Raw genomic sequence first — 25,318 nt, 5'->3', positions numbered from 1 at the left:
CCCCCGCTCACTGAGGCATGGTGTGAGGAGCAGACTGATAGAGCAGTTCTATCCTGACGAGAAGAGAAACTCAAGTCTCTGCTCTGTCAACACGACGAGCACAGAGCGACGATCACAACCTGAAGCTCAGCTCGTCTCCCAGTGTGTGAGCCACTGGGATGCTGCACAGGCAGCAGGGGATTATGGGAGACAGGGGGGGGGGGGGGTTCTTTTTTTACCATGAGGAAGTCATGCCAAGAATCTGAGACAGGAGTGTGAGAGAGTATGTGAGTATGTGTGAGTGTGTGTCTGTGTGTCAGAGAGTGTGTGGGTGTGTGTGTGAGTGTGTGTCTGTGCTGCAGAGGCTTCAGATTTATTAATGTGATACTTGATAAATGTGTGTTTTTTAAACTTGTTTTGATTTGAGATAAAAAAAGATTTTTCTCATCAGAGTAAATCTCATCAATTGTTCAAATAACCTGTTTCTATATTTTCCTGAGAGTTAATACAGTTTTTAAAAGAAGTGTGTGTGTGTGTGTGTGTGTGTGTGTGTGTGTGTGTGTGTTGAACATCACAGTGAGTTTCTTTATACTGTGTGAGTAGTTCTAGTTTCCTGAACTTCACCAAACTTTTAAAATATTGATCTACAGTCTCCTCATGAGACACCACCATTGTTTCTACAGTATTGAAATAGTTTATTCAATGAGTGACCTGTAGATTCTGAAATGCTGATGAAACCATGTTTTATATTTAACTAAACATTCACTTTCACTTAAACGTGGAACAAGAGTTCAAACTGTGACATCATTTCACTCAGTCCACAATCATCCTGATGAAGTTTTCACTTTAGAAAAAGAAGTAATGACCGTAGATTGTTGACGTCTCATGAGTTGAGACGGTCTCTGACCTCCAGGTGGCGCTAACACTCCACCTGAGCTCAGAGTGTCTGAGCGGCTCCAGTGATCCAGACTCTATTTACAGCAGCAGTTGACCTGCGGCTGTCACTGAGGAATGCTGAGCTGGGAAGACGCCGCTGACACATGCAGGACGGAGCAACGTGCACGAGTACACAACCCGACTGCACGAGCACATGTTGTCACCTTCTGCTCACACATGCTCCTGAGCTGCACCCGGGAAACGAACCGAGAAGGAGACGACGCTGTCTACTTAGACCCAAAGACAGAAATAAAACACACAAACACACTCGGAATGAAAGTCCTGCAGGACTGAGACCTGGTCCCCAAGTCCCCCGGTCCCCCAGCCCCCAGCCCCCCAGCCCCCAGTCCCCCGGTCCCCCAGCCCCCCGGGTGTTTCCTCTGAAAAGGCCCCTGCTGATAAAACCTCAATTTGTGTAACACTGATACAGACCACAAAACAATGAGTGTGAGTCTGTGTAAAACAACCACACATCTGCTTCTCATAGGCCGCTCGTCCATCACTACAGACACAGGAGCTGTTTCCGTCCGAACCAGAACATTTTCTTTTTCAAAAATTATTTTCATCCTAATTTTTCCACGAGTTTTAGCCTTCACCATCATCATGACATCAATAACAGCTCATAAAACGAGACTGTAAAGATTTAAATCTATTAATCACAGCTTCACTCAAGTGTTGAGGAATTACAGAGAAACAAACCTGTTAAAGAGAAACTTCACACTCCATAAAAGATCCACACTCACCCAATTCAAACCCAGAGAGGATTTGTGGATTTCTCTCTGGAACAGTTTCTCTGACCACGATCAACTGCTGCTAATAAACCGATTTTACATTCTTGTAATATGTACAAGCTCAGAAACTGGGACAAGTTTCTCTTTAATGAGGTTTGTTTGACGTAAGAAACATAAATATTTAAAGGTTTTTATTTAAACCTCGAGAAAATCACAACAAGCAGACACACAACTTTTAGGAGAAAAGAAAAATCGAACCATGAATCTGGGTAAAAAGAAAAAGTAGCTTGTTGTTTTAAACTGTTTAAATAATAGATTGTCTACGAGTCTGTTATTTATTCGTATTCACTGATAGTTGTTAAGTCTCAAATATAATTAATATAATAATGTAAATACAAGTTTCCCAGGTAATGTCTTGTTTTGTGTAAACGTGAAGATGAGATGAAAACACGTCTGAGAAACTGGAAAGTTGAACTTGATAATTGATTTAAACAATCAACACATTAAACTCAGGATTCAGGAGCTTCTTCACTTTCTAAAACAACACGTTGGTTCGATTCCCTGAGGATAATTCACGGGTCCTGATCAGACATGATATTTATGACTGTGTGGAATCTGGTGCAGATCCAAACTCCAGTGACTGAAGAGAAAACCTCCAGTGAATAAAATCTGCTCGTTAATCTGGAAAACTGGTTTTCATATTAATTATTGACCTGGAGTCTCTTGTGAATTTTAGGTCAAATGCGATGTGGAAATGTAGTTTAGTAAAAAATACAGCTACTTGCTGGAGTACAAGTGAAAATGTACTAAAGTACAGTTACTAGGTAAATGTACTTGTTACATCGCACCACTGACTTCCTGAGCAGCTCCATGTCTGTGACCTCATGTACATTTCAAACTAAACTCTGAGGACCTGAACCCGAGACAAACATCCAACGGGTCCAAATACCTCTTGTCTCACCTCATAGGGCTCAACTGATCACATGACCTCGTCAATAACCAATCGAGAGGAGAGAAGCACAAACGTTCCTGCCGACAGGTTTTAACAGGAGTTCACACACAGAACCAGGAACAATCTGCCCAGAGACATGTCTGGGCTCCGGGACACATGTTGTAATACGTGACGGTTTGTTGGCCACGTTCGTCTCAAGTGGACGCCAGCCGGCGGCCGCTCGTCCAGAGGTCACGCACACACAGACAGATGAATTTATTACAACACGACGCGTCCGAGGAATTAAATCATCCAATTCTGCATCACAGCTAAATCCATAACTAGAGAGGAAAGATTAGAACTAAGTTTCCAGGATTTTGAACTTTTACAGCCACAGTGTAATTTTATTCAGGAACAAATGTGGTCACGATCAGAAGGACTCGGGTCCTGAGACACGATCAGAAGGACTCGGGTCCTGAGACACGTGAAGATGGACTCAGGTCCTGAGACACGATCAGAAGGACTCGGGTCCTGAGACACGTGAAGACGGACTCGGTCCTGAGACACGTGAAGACGGACTCGGGTCCTGAGACACGATCAGAAGGACTCGGGTCCTGAGACACGTGAAGACGGATCCACTTCAGTCAGTTTCCACAGGCACCAGTGCTATTTGGTTGCCATGGCCCTAACAGCGCCCCGGCCTCCTGCTCCATCTTCGTGCCGAGGGAAGTTTAAAAAGCGGCTCTGCAGGAACAGGAGGGTAATTGGATGTTTGCATGTGAGTGTGTGTTTGTGAGTGTGTGTGTGTGTGTGTGTGTGTGTGTGCACTCCGGACTGGCAGAGAGCTGGGAGTTTTCCCCGCTCTTACCGGTAACAGGAGCTCCTTGATGCCAGCTAACTCGACATTTTCCAGCCGTGCTCTCTGGCAGTGCCAAGCCCCTAATGCAGCTCTGCAGGCGGAACGTCTGATTGTGTTTATTGTGCTGCCACGGTCCACGGTAGACATGGCGGTTAAAAATTATAATTTGTAAACCTAATTAAATCATCAAGAGAGCCACTAAAAATATCCCCAGGAGCTAATTAGCATGGTGGACAGGGCGAGAGGCGGCAGAGGAGCCAGGTCGAGCTGCAGCAGAGTTTCTACAGATCCCAGGTCAGCTGTGTTCACGATGGTCTGCAGGAGCAGGTCAGCGTTTCAGAAAGAGGATATTTGCTTGATATTGGTGGTGAGATGAATATCCATGTAAATCTCTGGCGTGCAGCTTCAGTGGAGCAGGAGTCAGGATGTGGTTGAATCACACATCAGCAGCAGTTAGCATGTTTGATAACTCAGTTCTTCACACTGGCTGCGTCCAGTGTTCTTTAGCTTCAGTACGATGAAGCAGGGAAGCTGTTTCCAGACGAGAAACCATCCCCTCCTGTGGCTGCAGGGGGCGCTGTGGCTCAGTTACACAGTGTTGTGTGTAGCACTTTGTGCTCGTGAGTGTGTGTGTGTGTGTGAGCTGGACACAACAACAGCACACACAGCAGCTGATTTGTCTGTAGCAAGATGAAGTGTGATGATTTATTAAATCACTGCGGGGCCACACCCACTGTTATGATTAGTGCGAGTGAACCACAGAGGTTCTGACCACACACACACTGAGCACAAAGAACCGAGGGTCACTGCAAATGTTCCTAATAAACTCACACTCGTTTCACTTCAGCCCAAAAATAGATTAACAAGCTGCTGTTTTTACACCGTTAACACAAACTCCAGGAAAACAGAAAGAAACGTTTCACAAGCGGATAAAATAACACAATTTGTTTTCTCTGAGATGAAACTATTTTTATTTTCCGTTTTATTTTCCAGTGAATTATCATTTATATATATCAGCCACAAAACCCGTAATCATGTGAAAACAGACTGAAATAAAAACTCCACAGATTAACTTACTGTAAAACTTATCAGGCAGAAACTTCACAGAGTTCTAACGACTGGTGTGGAGAAGCTGCTGAACCTCAGTCTGTGTCAGAGAGGCTCAAACTAACAGGTCAACTGAACCGGATCCAAGCCACAGCTCAGAGCAGCGAGGGAAGAAGCTGCTGCAGAGGACGAGATGATGCTCATGTTCCATCTGATGATCACCTCAGGAATATGATGCATATTAGTGTTTGTCTCTTCCAGGTCTGAACTCTCCCTCTGTGACCTGGATGAGCATCTTTATTTCTGCTTGTGTGTGAATATGAGTAGAAATATTCAGTGTCTATTAAACAGTTTCATCATTAATCTGATGGTTGAGAGTAAAAGAAGAACCAGAGGAGCTGAATCAGCTACAGGTTACTGGAGGTTCTGAATCTCTGACTTCTCTTTCTCCTGATCAAACTGTTCCAGATGTGGAGGCAGCAGCTGAACGCTGTGTGTGCACGAGGCGGCGGGTCGTGAGCTCGGTGCCAGCCGCCCATCAGGGTTCTGGGATGGGTTAGGGTTAGGGTTAGGCACCAGCGGATGGAGGGAGTTTGTTAAATGGACGCCAGTCGATAACTTTACCAGACGCTCGGCCACAGAAAAAGTACAAAACTAACACAAACCACCCGAACGCGGTTCAGACAACAACACATAGATTTATAAAGTTCAGACGTATTCTAAACACACCAACACTTGTGTCCAAAGGTTCACGGCTCATCCTGAGATGTGCACGAGGAGGACGGTGTGTGTTGCATGTGAAGACACACACAGAAGAAGAACCCCCCCCCCCCCCGGCCGGCCTCCCTGTTCAGCTGCGGTGCTCTCTGCGTTTCCATTGCTATTTACTTTGAGCGCCATTGTTTGGCTTTAACGACGCCAAGAGAACAAGAGTCATGAAGCGAAACAGGATCTGAACCTGTAACCCGGCTCGGTGCAGCAGTCGGGCCGCGGCTGCAGAGCGAGCCTGAGCTGAGGAGGTTCTGCCCCCCCTCTCCTCCGCGGCGAAGGACGAGCGGCACCAGAGCCAACTCGACTTCAGAAGATGAAAAACACTCCTGGTTCGCATGAAACCAGAGCCGGCCGGCGAGTCGTCTCGGCTGACATGATGTTCTGAATCAAATCCCATCAGAGGCTGTTTGGTTGGAAGAGGCAAACGCTGCTTCAGCTCTTTTCAGGCTGTTGCTACGTGAGCAGAAGAAACCAGAACCTTTCTGTTTGAGTCTGAACTCTTAAAAACACAAACATAACAGACCCGAGTTCAGGCGATTTCAAGCCTCCAGCGGTCGGTGGAGAGAGCGATCGATGACCACGTTTAGTTTTTCACACTGCGAAAGATAAACACTTCACTTCCTGCGTCCGTCACACGATGTCGATCCTTGCCTGTTAATTGCTCATTACGGTCCACGCTATCAAACAGCACATCACACGGGGAAGGCTTTATGTAAATCGAATGATAGTTGAATAAAAAGTTTACTTATTGTTGCCAGTAGGTGGCGCCATCACTATTATTATGTACAGACTAAAATATCAGTTTACGTAGGGGCTCTCATGTAGCGTGAGAAATTTTGTGTCAATTGGACGACATTTTCACACTGATCAATAGGTGGCGCTGTGACCCTGAACTAATATTAATATATGGATGTGTTCAGGTCACGATTGTGATCATAAGTCAGTAGTTCAGAGCCGGTTGGATAATGCAGAGTGGATTAACAAACTACTCAGTAGGTGGCGCTATGACACTGAGGAAATAATGAGACATAGAGATGTGGTTTCTGATCATGAGACAGAAGTTTGGTGGTGATAGGACAATGCACAGTGGAGTTATGACAACATCGTGTCCTTCGCCAAAGGAGACAACTCGGGACTCCTGATTTCAAGTCATGTCTTCTGTGTAGATGTCTTTTCAAAGCTTCAGTCTGACATCTTGTTCAACGCCATCTTGGTTTTTGAAACCAGAAATATCCATATAAGGAGGAACAGGGGGTGGAGCCTGACTGAGCGCTCAAGGCTTGAGGTATCCCCCCCCCCAACACATCCGGTGCTTTATGGTCTGTTTGACTCATGATCATAATTCACTAAATGAACATCAGCTGTTTGAAGAAGACTTGAAACTAGAGACTGAGACAGAAACTGTACAAAAATGTAAATATCAAAAAATGTTACGTTACCTTTGTGTGCTTCAGTTTATTATATTGGCCACAAATCAGCTGATTCTCAGAAAGTAAAGTTCAGTTGTTGAACGGCGTTAACTCTGACCTCAGTTTGACCTCGTGGAAACCACTGGTTTCTATTCTTCAGCCACAGACCGGTTCCCCGACCACAGCCTGTGTGGAGTGAACCGTCTATTCCAGTTTAAACACATGTCGTGTATTTTGTAGAAGGCAGAGAGTCATAAACACTGGATCTGATGCAGACGAGCAGCCGGGTCATTGATCCCTGCTGCCTGGCTCAAAGGCCCTCTGGGGCTAATCAACAAGTGAACCATCCACTGCTGCAAAGTCACCAGACTCACCAGGATCAGGCTCCGCAGGTGAAACTCAACCTGGACGTGTCCAATGTTTCTGCTCCAGCAACTTTTAAGAGGCTGAAACTGACTCCAGGACCAAGGGAGCGGGTTCACCAGATCGGGATCGGATGTTACGGCACCACTCCCCCCCCCCCAGGCTGTCTGAGATAGTGTGCGCTGGCTGTGACGGATGGCCCGGAGCCTGGAGCTCTGGCTGATGATGCAGCGTGATACTCCCAGAGAGGGAGGACGGAGAGAGGGGAGCTCAGGCAGCTCCTGGGCTGAAACATGCTGCTGACGGTGATGGGGATGATGATGATGATGAGGGTGATGATGATGAGGGTGATGATGGTGATGATGACAATGGCTGCGAGTCCAGCAGGGCGGCCAAAGAGGAACTCTGGGATCTTGTCAGCACAACACCACGGAGCTGAGTGTCAATGTGCAGGTTTCCAGGAGGAGGAGCCTTCAGGCTGTTTTCCAGTGAGAAGCTCGTGTGAATCAAAGTGTTGAGGAGGAGAATTCACTCACCATCACTGACCTCTGACCCCTGTTTGAATATCTATGGATCTAGGTATAAACTGCGCAGGAGGAAAAGTCTGAGCCAACAAACAGTTTTCCTGGAAGCAGATCTGACACCCAACTCTCCTACAGCAACATTTCCATCCTCCTCCATTCAGAGGTGTGAGCGGCGTGCGTCAGCCCGACAGGAAATGACCTCACCCTGGGACTGAAGGCATCGTGGATCAGCTCGAAGATAAAACTCTAGGGGGGGTAGTTCAGGGTAAAAGTCAAAAGCAAGTACAAACCAGACTGCGGCCAAAGAGCTCACCTAAAAAACTTTTTTACTAAACCACAGTTTATTTGACTTCTCTAGTTCCTCATTCATCGAGTTGTTTTGTGCCTCGTTGTTATCGAACCATAACCCGGTGGCTCGCTCCGATTGGCCCTATCTGAGGACACTCGTTCCACACTCCTGAGACGACCTAGTGGCTGGAGGTGGTAATGCATCGTAGGGCGACACACACACACACACACTTTCAGGTGCTGGCGCTCAGACTGGAAACTCTTGATGTGTGAAGATCTGACAGGAAACCATCCTGCAGAGCTGATCTGCCACAAACCTCTGATGCCAGATCTAATCAGGAGATGTCAACACACACACACACACACACACACACACACACACACACGCACACTCTAATGTAGAAGAGCTGCATGTAAAAGTGGCCGTGCACATCTGAACAGTTGATTATCAACATTTCAACCTCGGATCAACATGCGTGTTAGACCTCAGCAGAATGTGGATTCATTACTGAACCGTCTCCGGAACCGAGCCCAGTACCTGCTCCCTCCGTGCACACGGGGGGGGGGGGGGGGGGGCCGCAAATACTTTCCATCAGTTTGTGTAAGCAATGATCAACATGTTACATCTCTTCACGAGAGCTTGGGTTCCTTGTTATGGTCGAACCGAGCGTCGGCGGCCAAACGCTCCGTTTTCCCACAGTCGTGTTTCCGAGCAGGAGAAGGTCTGCGTCTCATTTCAGGCTGTTTACTGCACATCTAAATTATGGTATCGAATTCCCCCCCGAACCCACCGACTGCCAACTGTCATGGCCGACCCTCCCATACAGGCCACTTCTGTCTCTGGGAGGAGGAGAGTAACCCAATCCCCCCCGAGTCTCTGGCTTGGTTCATTCTACTGTACGAGAGGGAGAGAGGGAGAGAGGGAGAAGGAGAGAGAGAGAGAGAGAGAGAGAGAGAGAGAGAGAGAGAGAGGGAGAGAGGGAGAGAGGGAGAAGGAGAGGGAGAGAGAGAGAGAGAGAGAGAGAGAGAGGGAGAGGGAGAGGGAGAGAGAGAGACATCTGAAAACAAACAGAAATGAATAAGTGCGTCTTTTCTTTAGTTAATTTGAGTTTCTTCCTCAAATAGAAAGCAGAGGAAACGCTGCCGGCAGAAACACAGTTTGTGAATGAAGCCCAGATGACAAACAGAGCAAGAGCTGGACTGTGACGGCCTTAGTGTGTGTTTGTGTGTGTGTGTGTGTGTGTGTGTGTGTGTGTGTGTGTTTGTTTGTGTTTGTGTTCGTGTGTGTATGTGCACAGCAAACACACCTACACAGTCCCCAGTGTAATGACAGCAGACCCATGTCGATGATTCATTTCCTGTGCTTTATAATTCTGAGTTTAATCAGTGTCACTGGATCTCGTGTCATTTCACTCGCGCCTGCATTTCTCTGTTTGTCCCACAGGTGGCGACGTTACAGAGACACAGGAAGTGAACACGATTATAAAATCCTCCGTCTCTGAAGAAAGTGAAGCTGCGGAATCATTTTCCAGTAAAAAAGATTCACTAAAATAAATGTCACATTAAGAAACTGTTTAAGTTGCAGAAAATATTGCAAAATACAAAGAATCTAAAAAACGTTTGCTTTCGTGAGAACGATTATGAAATTCCTTGTTACGTCAGAAACATGTGGCTGCTGATGAGAGCTGCTGGAGATTCTCCTTTATTGATTCCTGAAGAGTGTTAGGGCTTGACCTGACACACTAACACACACACACACACACACACACACACACACACACACATACACACACACATACACACACACACACACACACACACATGCAGAGAACGTGTCAGCATCCACATGACTGAACATCAACTGTACAGATGTGTGCATGGATGGACTCATACAAGTAGTGTGTGTGTGTGTGTCTGTGTGTATGTGTGTGTGCCCCCTACACACTGGATGTGTGCCCTCCTTTCTGTTGTCCATGGACAGGAATCAAAGGGACGGAGCGCGGGGCCCGAGGCCCTCGCTGCACTGAACCATCAGTTGGCAGGATGAGAAGTGACTGTGTAATGAGTCAAAGAGGTGGGGGGGAGGAGGGAAAATGGGGTTAAAAGGAGGGGGATGGATGACGTGATGGAGGCTGGAGGAAGAGGAGGATGGAGAGAGAAAGAAAGAGGGGGTGGGATGTCAGAATGAATCAGGGCAGAGGTCACGTCAACCTCGTTTCAGAGATCGAGCCAATTAAAGCCAAGTCTGGTTCAGATGCAGCTCTGTGGTGGGGGGGGGGGGTGACCTCACTGTGTCCTCGTCTCATGGACGAGGGACAACCTCACAGGACTCACTTCTGAAAGAGGATTCCTTACATCCGACTTTCAGATGCTCACATGTTTATGTATTTGAAATGTTCTTTAAAGCTCCATGAGTGGATTGTTTGGCCACTAGGGGGCAGAACACAACATGTGCAGCAGTGACACTTTCGTTATTCAGTAAGTTGTCGTGGAAATAATTCCCCAAATCGAGTCGGACCAGAGGAGGAGTTCTGAGCCCAGATCCAACTGAACCTGGTTCTGTTCCAGAGTGAAACACAGGGTTTGGACTTTGGACCAATCACAGGAAGCTGAGACAAGATTAAACAGAAGAAGAAGAAGCTGCCGTCTTCACCTCCGATGATATAATGTTTGAACCACGAGGAAGTGAGTCAGGAAATGTTCTGCAGGAGTCAGAAGAGCTGCAGCATCAACACGAGCTTCCAGAGGGGCCCAGTCAGGAACCAGTCAGGAACCAGTCAGGAACCAGTTTGTGTGTAATATTTACATAATAACACCACATAGAAGCCCTACAAGTACTTTAACATGTATTAATACACAACTAACAACATATTTCTGACAAGATGAAGAGGAAACACATAATCTACATCACTGCTCTTATTCCAGAAGGTTCCTCAGCCTCAGAGTTCACGCCTCACTCGTCTTCTGCTCTGGAATCAAACTCTAAATGATGGAACCTTCTCCCCTTCGGACCTCCTCTTCTTCTCCTCAGTAAACATAGTGCAGATGTAATGAGGATAAAACCACAGACGTGGGGAAACACGGTGGCACTGCCAGGTGAATTATCCCCCCCCCCCCCCCCCCCCCTCACCGCCTGGCCCCGGTGCTGCGGCTGCACTTCATTAGACATCTCCACTCTACCTTTCACCGACAAATTCAATAAATGTTCATCTGGTTCCAATTAGGCCCTCGTTAGCTGTAATTGGCCTGGTATTTACTAACAGCATTACTCAACGCGGGCTGGCGCAGGCCGGGCCGGTCTGATCCGAGCCAGGCTACACTCAGTCTACTGGGTTTGTTAGTTCGCTGCCAATCGTCTGTGCCCCGCAGAAACCAACGATATCCAGCAGGTCAACTGCTCCCCCCCCCCTCGATCCACTGTTTTACTACAACACGTTTGTTTGGTCTCAGGAACCTGAAACTGCCTGAACTGGTTTAAATTGTATTATTTAGAAAAGACAAACATGCGTCGTCCAAACCAACAGAACATCTTCCCACATTCAGTCCAAACACGTCAGGATGAGGGACGTGAAGTTGAGGAGACAGCTCCAGTGTTTCAGGAGAGAAAGACTTTAGGCTCCAGACTCTGGTTTCATCCATTCATTACTTTACCTCATTTATTGAAAGACCTGGACCTGAACATGTCTTCATGTTGGGAGCTCACCCTCAGAGGTCTTGGTCAGAATCCAGAGAACTGTGAAAAAGACTCTGAGCAGCAAATGATGTTTGATCCAATTCTTTTAAGAACAGAGTAGTAAAATAAATCAATTTGAACCCAGGGCCCTGGTCCACATTCTAGAAATGAGAAACATGCTCTGAAAACTAAACTAGGTTTGGGTTTCGACACAAAGAGTCATTGATCCTAACGTGCTTCAGCTTCACTGGAGGCTTCCAGGGGATTTCAGCCATTTCACCCACTTGAGGTGATTTCTGTGTCAGAGACGAAAAGAAGTGGATTTGAAAACGCTCCACAGAACCTTCCAGAACCAGGCTGTGGGTCTGTCAGCCAACAGCAGGGGGCAGCACATCAACTGCACCGACAGACGGAGTTTAGTGTAAGAAGTGCACATGTGGAAAGTGTAAATGTGTGTAACTGGTAAAGAGAATACGCTGCATGGACACACACCAGTGACTGTAAACAAAGACGAGAAGGAACGAAATCCAGCCAAAACATCCTGGATACAAACGCTGCCATAGTCTGTGAGAGGTGATGGGGGGTGGAGCCCGGTGTCGACCAATCAGGAGCGAGTCTCAACTGTCACAACGTCAGTTCTTATATCATCAAATATCCGATGTTTACACTTTAGGATACAAATGTGAGTTTTAATTTCCAACAAACAGCTGATCACTGTAGTTGTCCAATTATTTAATTTCCTATGTAACCACTGTTTGACCAGATGGACTACGTCACAAGTCAAGGACAGATGAGAAGAGGAAGCTGTGAGGAGTTAGGGAAGGAGTTAGGGAAGGAGTTAGGGAATGAGAACCACCGTGGAGAGAAAATCCAACTCCAAGCTAAAGCTTATTTAATAGGAGAAAACTAACATTGTCCAGGAGTTAGAGAAATCAATCAGATCTTCTTACAGCTGAAACACTTCAGGTCACTGAGTTCAGAAGCTTCTAAAGGACCTGATGACCGTCCTCCATGTTCCTGCAGGACCTCGACTCCGTGGCTCCTCCACCACCTGCACCACAGGGGGTCTGTATCCGAGCTGTTTGGACTGATGGAGGCAGGACGGGGAGACGTTGTCTTTATTTACAGTGTGTGTTGTGAGCGTGTGACTCACTGAGGTTTTTATGATTCAACACAACACGAGTCACCGGGGCAGAAAACACAGCTACTGAAATCTGAACCACGTGTGAGAACCTGTCAGAAGGACCACGTGAGAGAAGAAGAGGCTTCAGCTCAGAGAGATGAGACGAGAGGGACGGACATTCATCTAACCAAGGGAAGAAAGAGACGAGGAGACAAGAAGACGTCAAACTGCAGAACAAGTGGCTGAGGAGTTTCTCTCTCTCTCTGATCCTGGTCTTCATTTTCCCTTCTGCTCACAATTATTCTGTTTCAATTCTCCTTCAATCACGAGTTTGAGGATTTCACCAGAACGCACCTGTCCCCAGATCAGCAGACCAGCCCTGCGTGTCCACACCCCAAGCTAATGATCCCAGGAACGCTGGAGTAAATGATGACACATGGACAAGTTCAGACCCGTTCCAACTCTCTTCTCTGGCAAGTTGGTGAGTTTCCTCTGGTATGTGAGGAGGGAGGGAGAAGACGAGGGTCTGCTGTGCACATGTCTTTCACAACGTTCACCCAGCACAGAGAGGAAGATAGAGAGATTCAAAGAAGAAGAAGAAGAAGAAGAAGAAAAGAGGAGGATGGGAAAGAGACAAAGTGAGAATCTGCAGAAGGTATCAGTGAGAGAGAGACAGAGGGAGGAGGAGGAGGAGGAGGAGGAGGAGGAGGAGGAGGAGGAGGAGAGCAGAGATGGTTTTTATTACCCACAGAGAAAGAGACTCTATAAAACTAAAACCAGTTTGTGTGTGTGTCTATCCATCCATCAGTAATAAAGTACAACAACCAGCTGATGGGAAACACACAAACATGAAACACACAAACATGAAACACTTGTGAGAATCTATATTTAATTTCCTTGTCTAATGAAAAGAGAAGTTCGTCGGCAGATCTTTGACAGTTCGGAGGAGCAGAGGAGGAGCTGAGGAGGAACTGAGGAGAAGCTGAGGAGGAGCAGAGGAGGAACAGAGGAGGAGCTGAGGACGAGCTGAGGACCAGCTGAGGAGGAGCAGAGGAGAAGCTGAGGAGAAGTAGAGGAGGAGCAGAGGAGGAGCTGAGGAGGAGCAGAGGAGGAGCTGAGGAGGAACTGAGGAGAAGCTGAGGAGGAGCAGAGGAGGAACAGAGGAGGAGCAGAGGAGGAGCAGGGGAGGAGCAGAGGAGAAGCTGAGGAGGAGCAGAGGAGGAGCTGAGGAGGAGCAGAGGAGGAGCTGAGGAGGAGCAGAGGAGGAGCAGAGGAGGAGCTGAGGAGGAGCAGAGGAGGAGCTGAGGAGGAGCTGAGGAGGAGCAGAGGAGGAGCTGAGGAGGAACTGAGGAGAAGCTGAGGAGGAGCAGAGGAGAAACAGAGGAGGAGCTGAGGACGAGCTGAGGAGGAGCAGAGGAGGAGCTGAGGAGGAGCAGAGGAGGAGCTGAGGAGGAGCAGAGGAGGAGCAGAGGAGGAGCTGAGGAGGAGCAGAGGAGGAGCTGAGGAGGAGCTGAGGAGGAGTTGAGGAGGAGCTGAGGAGGAACTGAGAAGGAGCAGAGGAGGAACTGAGGAGGAGCAGAGGAGGAGCAGAGGAGGAGCAGAGGAGGAGCAGAGGAGAAGCAGAGGAGAAGCTGAGGACGAGCTGAGGAGGAGCAGAGGAGGAGCTGAGGAGGAGCTGAGGAGGAGCTGAGAAGGAGCAGAGGAGGAGCAGAGGAGTAGCTGAGAAGGAGCAGAGGAGGAGCAGAGGAGGAGCAGAGGAGGAACTGAGGAGGAGCTGAGGAGGGGCAGAGGAGGAGCAGAGGAGGAGCTGAGGAGGAGCTGAGGAGGAGCAGAGGAGGAGCTGAGGAGGAGCTGAGAAGGAGCAGAGGAGGAGCAGAGGAGTAGCTGAGAAGGAGCAGAGGAGGAGCTGAGGAGGAGCTGAGGAGGAGTTGAGGAGGAGCTGAGGAGGAACTGAGAAGGAGCAGAGGAGGAACTCTAACATGTGACTTCCTCTTGGACTCACAAACACAGATTTCTGCATTAGGCCTCATTCAGGTTCGATTCTTCCTCCTCACTTCTACGTCTGTTTCTGACTGACTCCACCTTCGTCCCCGAGAGCATCGGTTCTAATCCCTGGCCACGCCCACACACCTGAACACACACGTCACATGACCGGTCACATGCACGGGTCGTGTGGTGTAAACAGGAAGTAGAGCTGGTGGCTGAGTTACAGAAGATGCAGATGATGAGAGAATGAACTCTCATCAGATCTACGTCATACGTGTGTGTCACATGTTCACTGCAGGTGGGTCAGGAGAGACTCTGGACTGAACCACCTGAGGCTCAGGACACAGGGGGGTTCCCTGGTTCATGGACCAGTGAACACAGTTTTCATAGGATAAACTGAAATTAAGATTTAAGGAATTTGAGAAAATCTTTATTTATTCATATTAACTTATTTATTTCTTTCACTCACATGTCTCTTCTCTACTCTTCTCTTCTCCTCCTCAGTTACTCTTTGTTTCTAGCATTTTACAGTCACATGACTTCGTGCATGAAATGATCAATGGATAAATGTCCTTATATTAATAAACAGTATAGATAATGAATGAATGAATATTTAATTGTCACCAGTGTTTTTCACATCTCCTTCTTCTCACCTTAAAAAACCTTCTTCTTTGTTCTGCTGAAAATAATAAATTCCATATAAAAAACTATAATTATTATTATTTTGATTCTCATTTGAGCTGTTTTATCAGAGTTCATTTCTTCCTGCACAGTTTTTAATCACTTGGGTGTGAGTGTTTTCTGCGGTTGTGTTTCTTTGGATCTCGGAGCTGATGAAACATTATTGTTCCTGTGTTGATTCACATGTTTCTGAACAAGCAGCTTCAGTCCTGTGTGTGTCTGTGTGTCGGGCACATCCAGTGGACGCACACACTGTGGTTCCTCGGCCTCTCTGACCCGGTATTAAAAGCTGACTTCACTGTCAGGGTAATTGCAGGATCCGTCCTGCCACTAACTGCACCACCGATTCATGAAAATACTGTTTTTTCTCCTTTGGGTTTGTAACTGTTTCCACATGATGTGCAGGTTGTGAGGACGAGGAAATATGATACACAAAAACACTGTAACACACACACACACGTATGTTCCTGTGAATAACAGACACGCACATACAAACATCCCACACGTGTAGAAGTCAGACTCAGTGTGTGGGAGAGAGGAATCCGTGAAACCTCCGTGTTCCTCCTGGACACCTTCGAGGAACCGAGTGAGACGTTCAGAGTGTCGGGGGGGCAGATTACTGTTCACTCTAACTGAACAATTATCATCCATGACTGACGCCCTGATCAAGTCAACGTGTCGTCTCTGACCCGCCGGAGAGCAGCTGGGATTTACTGTACAGGCCTGGGACCAATTAACCAAGTCGGGCTGGGACGAGCATGTCTACCACTGTCCAGATGGTGGCGCTAGTGTGGTGCAGTGAAGAATCAACACCAGTCACAGTAACACTCGTCTGCTCATGTTTGTGTGTAAAGAAAGACGATTGTGGACAAAACTTTAAAACCTTTTAGAAAAGGTTTTAAATACTTGGCTGCTTCTCCAGATGAACAGGTTTTAGGACCCAGAGGCAGAATCCTTCCCTGACTTCAGCTCCAGGCGTCAGGCTGCGTCTCTTTAAATACCAGAAGTTTGACTTTAGATTATTTAACAGAACAAACATCTGAAGGATCAAACTCCTTCAAACTCGTCAGTCCTCTGAAGATGTTTCTTCTAGATCCATGAGTGAATCTCTGAGGAATCAACAGAAATATAACAAATAGAAGTTCTTCTGTGACTTGATGAGGAACTCGTGGAGCTGCAGCTCTCACGTCTGAAAACCAAGGAACCCAACATCTCGTCCCATCACAGACTGAATCCCATCCTTCCACTGAGTTTCATGGGAACACGTCCAGCAGCCTTTAGACAACACAATAATCGATTTGATAACACTGTTCAGGTTGTCGCTGTGCTGAATTGTGTTGTTCTGAATGACACAGGATTGTGTGCACTTGTGTGTCTGTGTGCGATGTGCTGAGCTGACATCCGAGCTGCAGAGTATTGATCTGCAGACTGTCTGAGTGCTGCTGTGGTGAAAACTGACTCCTGTGATGTCAGCGCTCCCTGAACCCTCATCCGCCCGACACACTGCAAAACACACCGGATAAAAATACTCTGCAGCTTCTGGGTACGACACCAGGACCCAACAAGTCCTGATGAGTTCCAACATCTACTTCTTTAAGACCCTTCTCCAGGTCACATTATTTATTAGTAAAGAAACATGATTTCATTTTGATCTTTAAGAGATAAAAACCCTCCGGAGGGTTTCCAGACGGTGTTTTACAGTGTGGCTCAGTCGGGGCTCAGATCCATATCTATTCTGAGAGGAGATCTGAACTCTGCATGTTGTGTGAGTCTTCAGTTTCTCTTGTTTGAGGAAGTCGTTTCCTGAGAAGGTGATACTTCCTGTTCTCTTCCTCTCATCGAGCCGTTCAGTCGTTTCATTTAACGTTTCATTATTTCCAGAAGCCTTTTGTAAATCTGTGGTTTTCCTCTGATGAAGATATGTTTATATTTGTGTTAATATGAACTCAACAACTCAGGATGTGTGATATGAATATTATTCTCTTCATCTCAAGGTAATAAAACGTGAGTCACAGTGCAATGCATTGTGGGACAACCAGGTAACGACTTGATTTGGTCATTTGCAGCTGGAGGATGATCAGATGTTTGTAAATAAAGATGGATGACAAGCTCCTCCTCCAGGTTAGCAGACGGGACATGGACCAAACTAAAGAATCACAGTAGATCTTCAATAAATGTTTGTAAAGATGTTTCTGTCATTTCAGGTCGATCTTATCTCTTTGATGTTTATTCAGTTTGGTTTAAAATAGTAATCTATTATTTTATTCATTATTATTATTGTGGTTATTTGAGTTTATATGTCCAGCTCTCTGTGTTGCATTTTAACCATAAATAGTGTTGTGCAAATAAGGTTTCTAATTATTGTAATTATTATGATTATTATAGCTCCACTGCAGCGTCTCTGCAGCTCAGCCACTGACTCCAGGTCAGCGTTCATCCATCTTTATTCACAATCTAATGAGCAAACCTCCTGCGCCCAGATCAGCTGCTGCTGAAGAAACACAAAGTGACACAAGCTGAGCTCAGGAAGGTTTCTCAGCATCGTGTGAAATGACAGAGCATCAAATATTCTGTATCATCTGTTCAGCGTCTGTCGTTCTCTCCAACGTCTCTGCTGCTGCAACACCAGCGGCGCCGGAGAGGCACAAAGCAGTGAGTCAGAGCCAACACTCACACACACACACAGTATTCTGACCTATTTTCAAATGCAACAACAGAAACTAGGAGAGCACGAGAAGCGAGGAGGAGGAGATGGAGGGAGCAGGAGGAGTTGTTCCCTTTCAGTCGCAGCTCGGTTCGGTTCCTGCCGTCAGCCTCAGCCTCACCGCCTCAGTCTGAGCCTCGGCCTCCGTACAACACGCTCCATTACTGCCACTCTGCTGAGGCTAATCCTGCTCTGACAGACCTTTCATGGCAGATGTGGCTTTCTAGACGTGAACGCTGAGACCGAGGGCAGAATAACAGATTAACAACCCTAATTTGTCCTGAGGTTTTAATGGCTCAAATTGAAGGCAATCCTCCCCCTCTCTTCTATCAATCTAAGTGTCTCTGTGGTCGGTTTGAATTCACATTTATACGCAGCCATGTGCTTTCAATTTCTGCTGCGGACTAATAAAGGCCATTTGTGAGCGGGGCATTTTGATTGGGCCATTTCTCTTTTTTCTCTTGGAAACCTCAGGACTCCAGAGCGTGCATGTTTGACAGCTACAAACGCCGCTCTGGCAGCGCCGTGTTTCTTCCAACCAGCCGGTGGGAAGATTGATTCTTTAAACCGACGCAAATGTGAGGAGAGGACACACACACACACACAGACACACACACACAACCTGGATTCAATATGCCAGACTGTTCAATTAAGATGAGAGGACCAACAAATGCTGCCACTGTCAGAAAAGCTTAATGTAAAACTACAGTGGCAAAAAAAAAGGTCAACAAACTCTAATCTGCTCCGTCAGAAAGTGGAAACTCTTCAGACAAGGGCCTGACTGTTATGTCTCTGCTCCACACTGAAAATCAGTTGTTTCCGTTGGTTATACTGGGAGAGTCTGAGCTGTAAATATTCCAGCCTGCTGATGGAAATCAGACAAATCACGAGCTGAGCTCCAGAGTCTCGCCCTCGTTACTGAGCTTCATTTACTTTCTCGCCAGTTTTCTCGGTTTCTGAAGACGTCCGTCCAGAATCCATTACGGTGATAACCATGTTTGTTTTATCGTCGTTAAAAAACTCTTTTCACCGGATTGGAAAAAGGCAGACGGATTCACACTGAACACAGGTTCAATAGAACTGAGGCATCACGACCAGCCAGAAGCTTGAAGGCGTCCAGGAACACGAGGTTTCCACTGCAGCTCAACTTCTAATGCACGAGCCAATAACATCATGTTCACACGAGGGAGGAGGCGGAGTCAGCTGGTGAAGACGTGTGTTGTGTGTCCAAAGCATGAGAGTGTGATTGTTGATGTTGTGACGTTCACATGGGTCCAAAGCATCAGGCTTGTGAGTCTCAACACAAAGAGTCCAGAGTCCAGAGAGGAAAGATGAAGTAATTCAGTAAAACAGAGAGATGGAATCAGAATCTGGTGCCAACACACATCACCTGATATCGACTGAGAGAGGAGAGCACGGGGGGGGACCACACATTACACAACAATCATTCAACAACACACATTCAACAACAATCATTCAACAACACACATTCAACAACACACATTCAACAACAATCATTCAACAACACACATTCAACAACACACATTCAACAACACACATTCAACAACACACATTCAACAACACACATTCAACAACACACATCTTGTTGTCAGGAGCACTTTTACCTTCACAAGGTTAAAGTCACAGTTGCTGATGTTTAGGCAACAAAACTTTCATTTGGTTTTCAAACACTTTCCACTCGTGTGCAGAGACGCCGAGTTTGACTGAAAACAAGAACATGACACCACTGACAGTAACAGACGGATTCAGCACAGACAAACTGTCTCCACAGAGTCCTAACGTGATGGTGTCCATGGCTGAGATGTAACTTCACTGATCCTCTGTGGAGGAGGTTCTACTCATCAGAACTAAAGAGCAGCACGAAGGGAACATGTACCAAATAGACACAGAGGAAATAAGAATAAATACAGAATCTAAAATAATTTAGATGTAATAGTTCTCATCCAAGAACATCAGGGTTTTTATCAAAGGTGGAAAATGTTCCTGCAGAAATGTTTGAGAATTTATCAATTTAAAATGAACCTGATTTGTAGAAAATGATCTAAAAGATGATGAAGATAAATTAAAACAAACAACTGGTCTGCAACGTGTCGACTCAGATTCAAACACACAACTTCAGAGACGTGACACACACACTGAGGTTTCCTCAGAGCTGTGACTCATCTACTCAGAGGGAAACTTCAGGAAGGAGGTGAAGTGTCCTGAAACAACCAGAGTTCATCTCTCTGTGTGTGTGTGTCTGTCTGTGTGTCTGTCTGTGTGTCTGTCTGTGTGTCTGTTTGTCTGTTTGTCCGTTTGTCTGACTGTGTGTCTGTCTGTTTGTCTGTGTGTGTGTGTGTGTGTGTGTCTGTGTGTCTGTCTCTACTTCACAGGAAACTATTGTAACTACAACTTCATTTTAAAGCTTCATAACTATGATTCACCAACTTAAACTTAATTGCAGAATTTAATTAGAAAGTAAAAATGAATCTTTGTGTTTGAAGATCCTTCACGTTTAACTTTCTACACAAACATCTGGTTATTAAAATGTGCTGGTTCCAAACTGGTCAGGTTCATTCACATCAGCAGCAGGTTTCCACATGAACCTGAAACTAGCTCCCAGTTCAAAGTCTCCATGAAAGTAGAGCTTGTCTCCTGCATGATGAAGACGTGATGAAGACGTGATGAAGACGTGATGAAGACGTGATGAAGAGAAACCACATGATCACAGAAGATTCTTGAATATTCAGCGATTAGAGCAAATGAAAACTACTAAAAGCTGGAGGAGAGAGTTTAGCTGAGCAGGAGGATCCGACCTCATCGTCACAGAGAAACAGTTACAGCAGGAGCTCTGTCAGACCCACAATGCACCTGACAAATCTCCCAGAATCCATCACTCTGGCTCTGAATCAGAGACTCGTGAAAAACGATTGCTCGACCAGACACATCACAAACATGTGTCCATGTGTCGGCCTCCTTCATTCACTCACATGTCAATGTGTGTTACAGCTTCACATGTTGTCATTGTGTGTGTTTGTCCAAACTGAGAAAAACACAACGAGTCGTCCAGAGTCAGAAAAACAGCTTCATGGTTAAATTATGACAAATAACCTGAGAAATGTGTCCAGTGAAACAGTTCAGGTGTCAAACCGATTCCTCTTTAAGGTCAGAGGCTGAGGAGGAGACAAGGAGACGAGGAGACGAGGAGGTGCTCTGACTCATGAAGTTTCTGTTTCCACCTCCTCTTCTCAAACACGCCTTCATACAGAAGACATTACTAACGCAGAGACGAGCCCGGACACATCGGAGACACAGCACCGAGCGGCACCAGTTCACCAGCAGCACCAGTTCACCAGCAGCACCAGTTCACCAGCAGGACCAGTTCACCAGCGGCACCAGTTCACCAGCAGCACCAGTTCACCAGCGGCACCAGTTCACCAGCGGCACCAGTTCACCAGCAGCACCAGTTCACCAGCAGCACAAGTTCACCAGCAGCACCAGTTCACCAGCAGGCTGCTGTCTGACTCCATCGGGGTCTTACCTGCTCGAACTCCCTGAGGCTGTGCATCTGGACGGCCGGACCTTTCCCCCCCGCCTCACACGAGAAATCTGCACAGACACGAAGAAGAAAGAATCAAACGTTAAACTGGGAGGAGAAGAGAAGAAGAGCAGAAGAAAACCACAGCGACCAGTTTACGACCGGAGGGAAACCAGCAACCTGTCTCAGGCACCTTCAGAACATCTGTATTCTGGAAACCAGGCTCAGGGGTTCAAGATACTATATGTGTTAATAAATATAGGCTATAGCTCTATATAATCTCAAACTGTCCTGGAATCTGTTTACACCTGCACACGCGTGTGCACTGTATGTGAGCGCTCACGTGACTTGTGTTTCCAGGTGGGTGAGTGTGAACACTTGTGTGGACAGAGATGGTTTTAGTTTGGAACAGAAGTCTAGTGGATGTGGTTTTGTTTCAGAACCAGTTCCAGCAGGAGAAGAAGCTCAGAAGAACCCGGGGCCTGAACCCAGAGAGAGGAACCTCATGTGAGGTTTGTTTTCACTGGAGGAACCAGAGCGTCATCAGAGAACCAGAAACTGAGATGAACGTCAGTGTTTAAAATAGCTGGCGTGTTCCTGAGTGGCTGTGATCGGCCTCGTCTCATTAGAACCGTATTAACCCTGGATGTCAATGAGCCGTGTCCACACCCTGTCTCCAGCTGAGACACGTCCACAGCTCAGGACGTCTCCGAGCCAAGCTGCTCCTCTCAGGAGAGCAGGAGACTTCCCAGAACCCTCCACACAGGAGGGATCTGTAGCTCCATTTGAATTCCTGTAAGAGCGGGGGGGGGGGGGGGGGGGGGCAATCGGCCCACGGCAGAGAGGGGGTTGGGGGGGGGGGGGCGCTTTGGCAGAATTCAGACGGTTGTTTAAAATTGCAACACATTAAAACGTATTAAAAAGCTGCTCTGTTAACTGAAGGGAGAGAGCTCCTCTGGATCGGGGGGGGGGGCTCGAAATATTACACAACACCGAGAGGAGAGACGCGCTGCCACCGCTACACAACCACACACGTATACACAAACACGTGTTGTATGGCTGCACTCGTCAGGACCCTCTGATCGAATCTGATTTAATTCTCTAGTCTGTGAATATCAGAATGTTTCTGAATCCAGATCCAGGTTCAACATCAGGACTCAGGTTCAGTTTGAGGGAAGAATAAACGTTAAAGGAAAATCCTGCAACTTTACAACCTTCACCTGATTTTAGTTTCACATTTTTAAGAACAAAAATCAAATCTTGTTGTGAACTTGATGTTCTGATGGAGATTCTGTAAAGTTGGAAGTTTCTGGACAGATTGTTTCTCCTTCAGGTTCAAAGTGAAAACACTGAGAATGCTCAACACACATGAGATCCAGAACATTATCTTTAAAAATTAAACATTCATTTCTTAGTATTTGAATGGATTTCATTCATTTCCTCTGTAAAAACTAAAACCAACAATTTTGTTCTCTTTTTTAAACTCAAGACAAATTCAGAGATTATTTCTATACTTATTTGAATATATACACTTTTCAAAATGACTTAACTTCTCACAGTGGAGGTTTGTGAGGTCTTCACAAAGACACCAGTATAAGAACACACACACACACTGTGGTGGGGGGTGTGACCAACACACTCAGAGTCATGGCTGCAAACAGCTCATTAGTCAACACAGGAGCTTGTGGTAAAAATACACAAAGTGTTTATGATGCAGGTTCGTGGAAAATAACACAAACGTCCCATTGACCCTCAGTGAAACCAGTTAGTCAACACTCACCCATCACTGGTCTGATGCTCCTCGGCCTGGCCCGTCTCTCTTCCCCGCTGTGCCTGAAACAACAGACAGCCGTCAGTCCTCCGTCCACAGACCGGACACTGACCCACGCCTGCTCCTCAGCAGCTCCACGTGGATCCCTGCTCCTCCAGGTTTACGGTCAACACGTCCGGGGAATCGAACCTGCTTCACCAGCTCTGACAGTAACAAGCCTAGTTCTCCAAGAGGGTCAGAGCGTCCAGAGTGAGGCGGAGGCAGAAGATTCCCACGGACATGTCAGAGACAACAGGGACACTCACACCCTGCTGCTGGAAACTGAGTCAGCAGCGCATGCTTCAGGTCACACAGCCATCACTCAGCAGCACTGAGGAATCCAGCACAGTGAGGCAGAGGGGGGGGGCCACTGAGTACCAGTACTGCATTACTAGATTATTCAGGTATCTATACTTATTAAAGCATAAAGTTTTTCATTTGAACACAAATGTCTGAACTTTCTAACCTCGTCACTTTAATGCATTTGAGGGGAATTATACGTTATTTCTATTTTCAACATGGAGCGATTCCTTTTCTTTTTTATATACGTTAAAAGAATAAAACTTTCTACATAATTTAAATGAAGAAAACTTTTCATCCAACACAACAAGTAGAGTCTCAGTTTGATCTGCAATAAATAACCTCTTTACTTTTATACTTTTATACTTTCAGTACATTTCAGTCTTAACTTGTATACTTTTACTTGAGCAAAGTGGTTGAACTTGTACTTTTACTTGAGTTGTTTTAAACACACGTATCTGTACTTTTACTGCAGTACACAATGTGTGGCCGTGTTCAACTCCTGCAGTGAAGCGTCACAGTGAAATGATCTCTTCAGTTGATCAAACACTAGAGAAACGCTTTTCTTAGCTCCTGTGGAGTGAAGCAGTTATTTTCAGCGTCAGAGGGAAACGAGCCGTTAGCACGTCCCCCGAGTCGCTCATGAAGAATCAAGAGGATCCGAGCTGTGAAGACCTCGTTCCTCAACCTGTGGATCAGGCAGACGAGGCCTCTTCACATCCGGGTGACAATGAGATGAGCCCAATTCCAGAGTCTTCTCACTTCAGGTGCCGACCACCTGCTGTGAGGGCAGAGACTCTGTGGCCGGCTGACGGCAGCTGGTGGAGCGGGGGGGGGGGGGGGGGGGGGCTACAGCAGGAGGTGACGGTGTGAAGGACGCTGGAGGACGAGGAGACGACTCAGCAAGAAACATCTCTTCAGCTGCTGCAGGAACAGAGACCACCTGACCAGCAGAACATGTGTGCTTCTCATGTGCCGCCACTCGTCATCTGAAGCCAAACTGAGCTCAACAACAAACTGAGCTCAACAACAAACGCTTCAGTCTCAAACCTGGACCTGAGATTCGGACCTCCAGGAGCGTTAAGGGTCTCCAGGTTAAATGGACCTGGTCCACATCGGATTTCACTGATCCACAGAAACACATTGTTCCAAACCTCCATCAGGATGTGAGACGTTGGTCACAACACAAACTTCATGATTATTGTGGATATTTAAACACTAACTCATAAAAGATTGTTAACAAAAATGTTTAAAGTTAACATGAAATCTTCATGTGCGGTTATATTTGACTGTGTTAATATTCTCCTGTCCAGGCTTCATGTTACTGAGACTGGTGTTAAAACACAGGAACTGTTTCAAAATGGCTGAAACTTTACAAGTAAAACAAGAAATTCAAGATATTTGGTGAAAATTTTACTTTTATAGCTAAAAGACGCTCACTAACTTTAAATACACGGTACTAAAACTGTTGACTACCTTAAGTTTAAGAAACTATGTTTAAACTACATTCGTCATGAGGTTGTTGTTGTTTTTCCCTCAGTTGTGTCTGACAGGCATGAAGAGGTTAAAATGTCCGTTAGCCAATCGCTGCGTCTCATGCAGGAGTCCAGGCTTCTGATGTAACTCTGACTCAAAGGTTCTTTTCCACAATAAGTTAAAGAGGAA

General features: G+C 46.4%; 1 protein-coding gene across 4 annotated transcripts in view; it reads right to left on the bottom strand.

Annotated features, from left to right (window-relative positions):
- pde4dip (phosphodiesterase 4D interacting protein) overlaps positions 1–25,318 on the bottom strand; it is a 64,740-nt gene that overhangs the window by 34,613 nt on the left and 4,809 nt on the right. For all 4 annotated transcript variants that reach the window (XM_062394851.1, XM_062394850.1, XM_062394848.1 and 1 more), the window contains exons 2-3: positions 23,324–23,376; positions 21,547–21,614 (exon numbers count right to left, since the gene is read on the bottom strand). In XM_062394851.1, the coding sequence (XP_062250835.1) occupies positions 21,547–21,614; positions 23,324–23,327 (72 nt within the window). In that variant the 5' untranslated portion in view covers positions 23,328–23,376. The remainder of the gene's footprint in view (positions 1–21,546; positions 21,615–23,323; positions 23,377–25,318) is intronic.

Source organism: Platichthys flesus, chromosome 9 (genome assembly GCF_949316205.1).
Source record: "Platichthys flesus chromosome 9, fPlaFle2.1, whole genome shotgun sequence".
Classification (NCBI taxonomy): domain Eukaryota; kingdom Metazoa; phylum Chordata; class Actinopteri; order Pleuronectiformes; family Pleuronectidae; genus Platichthys; species Platichthys flesus.
Note: the sequence above shows the minus strand (reverse complement) of the source record. Positions and strands in the feature narration are given on the sequence as shown.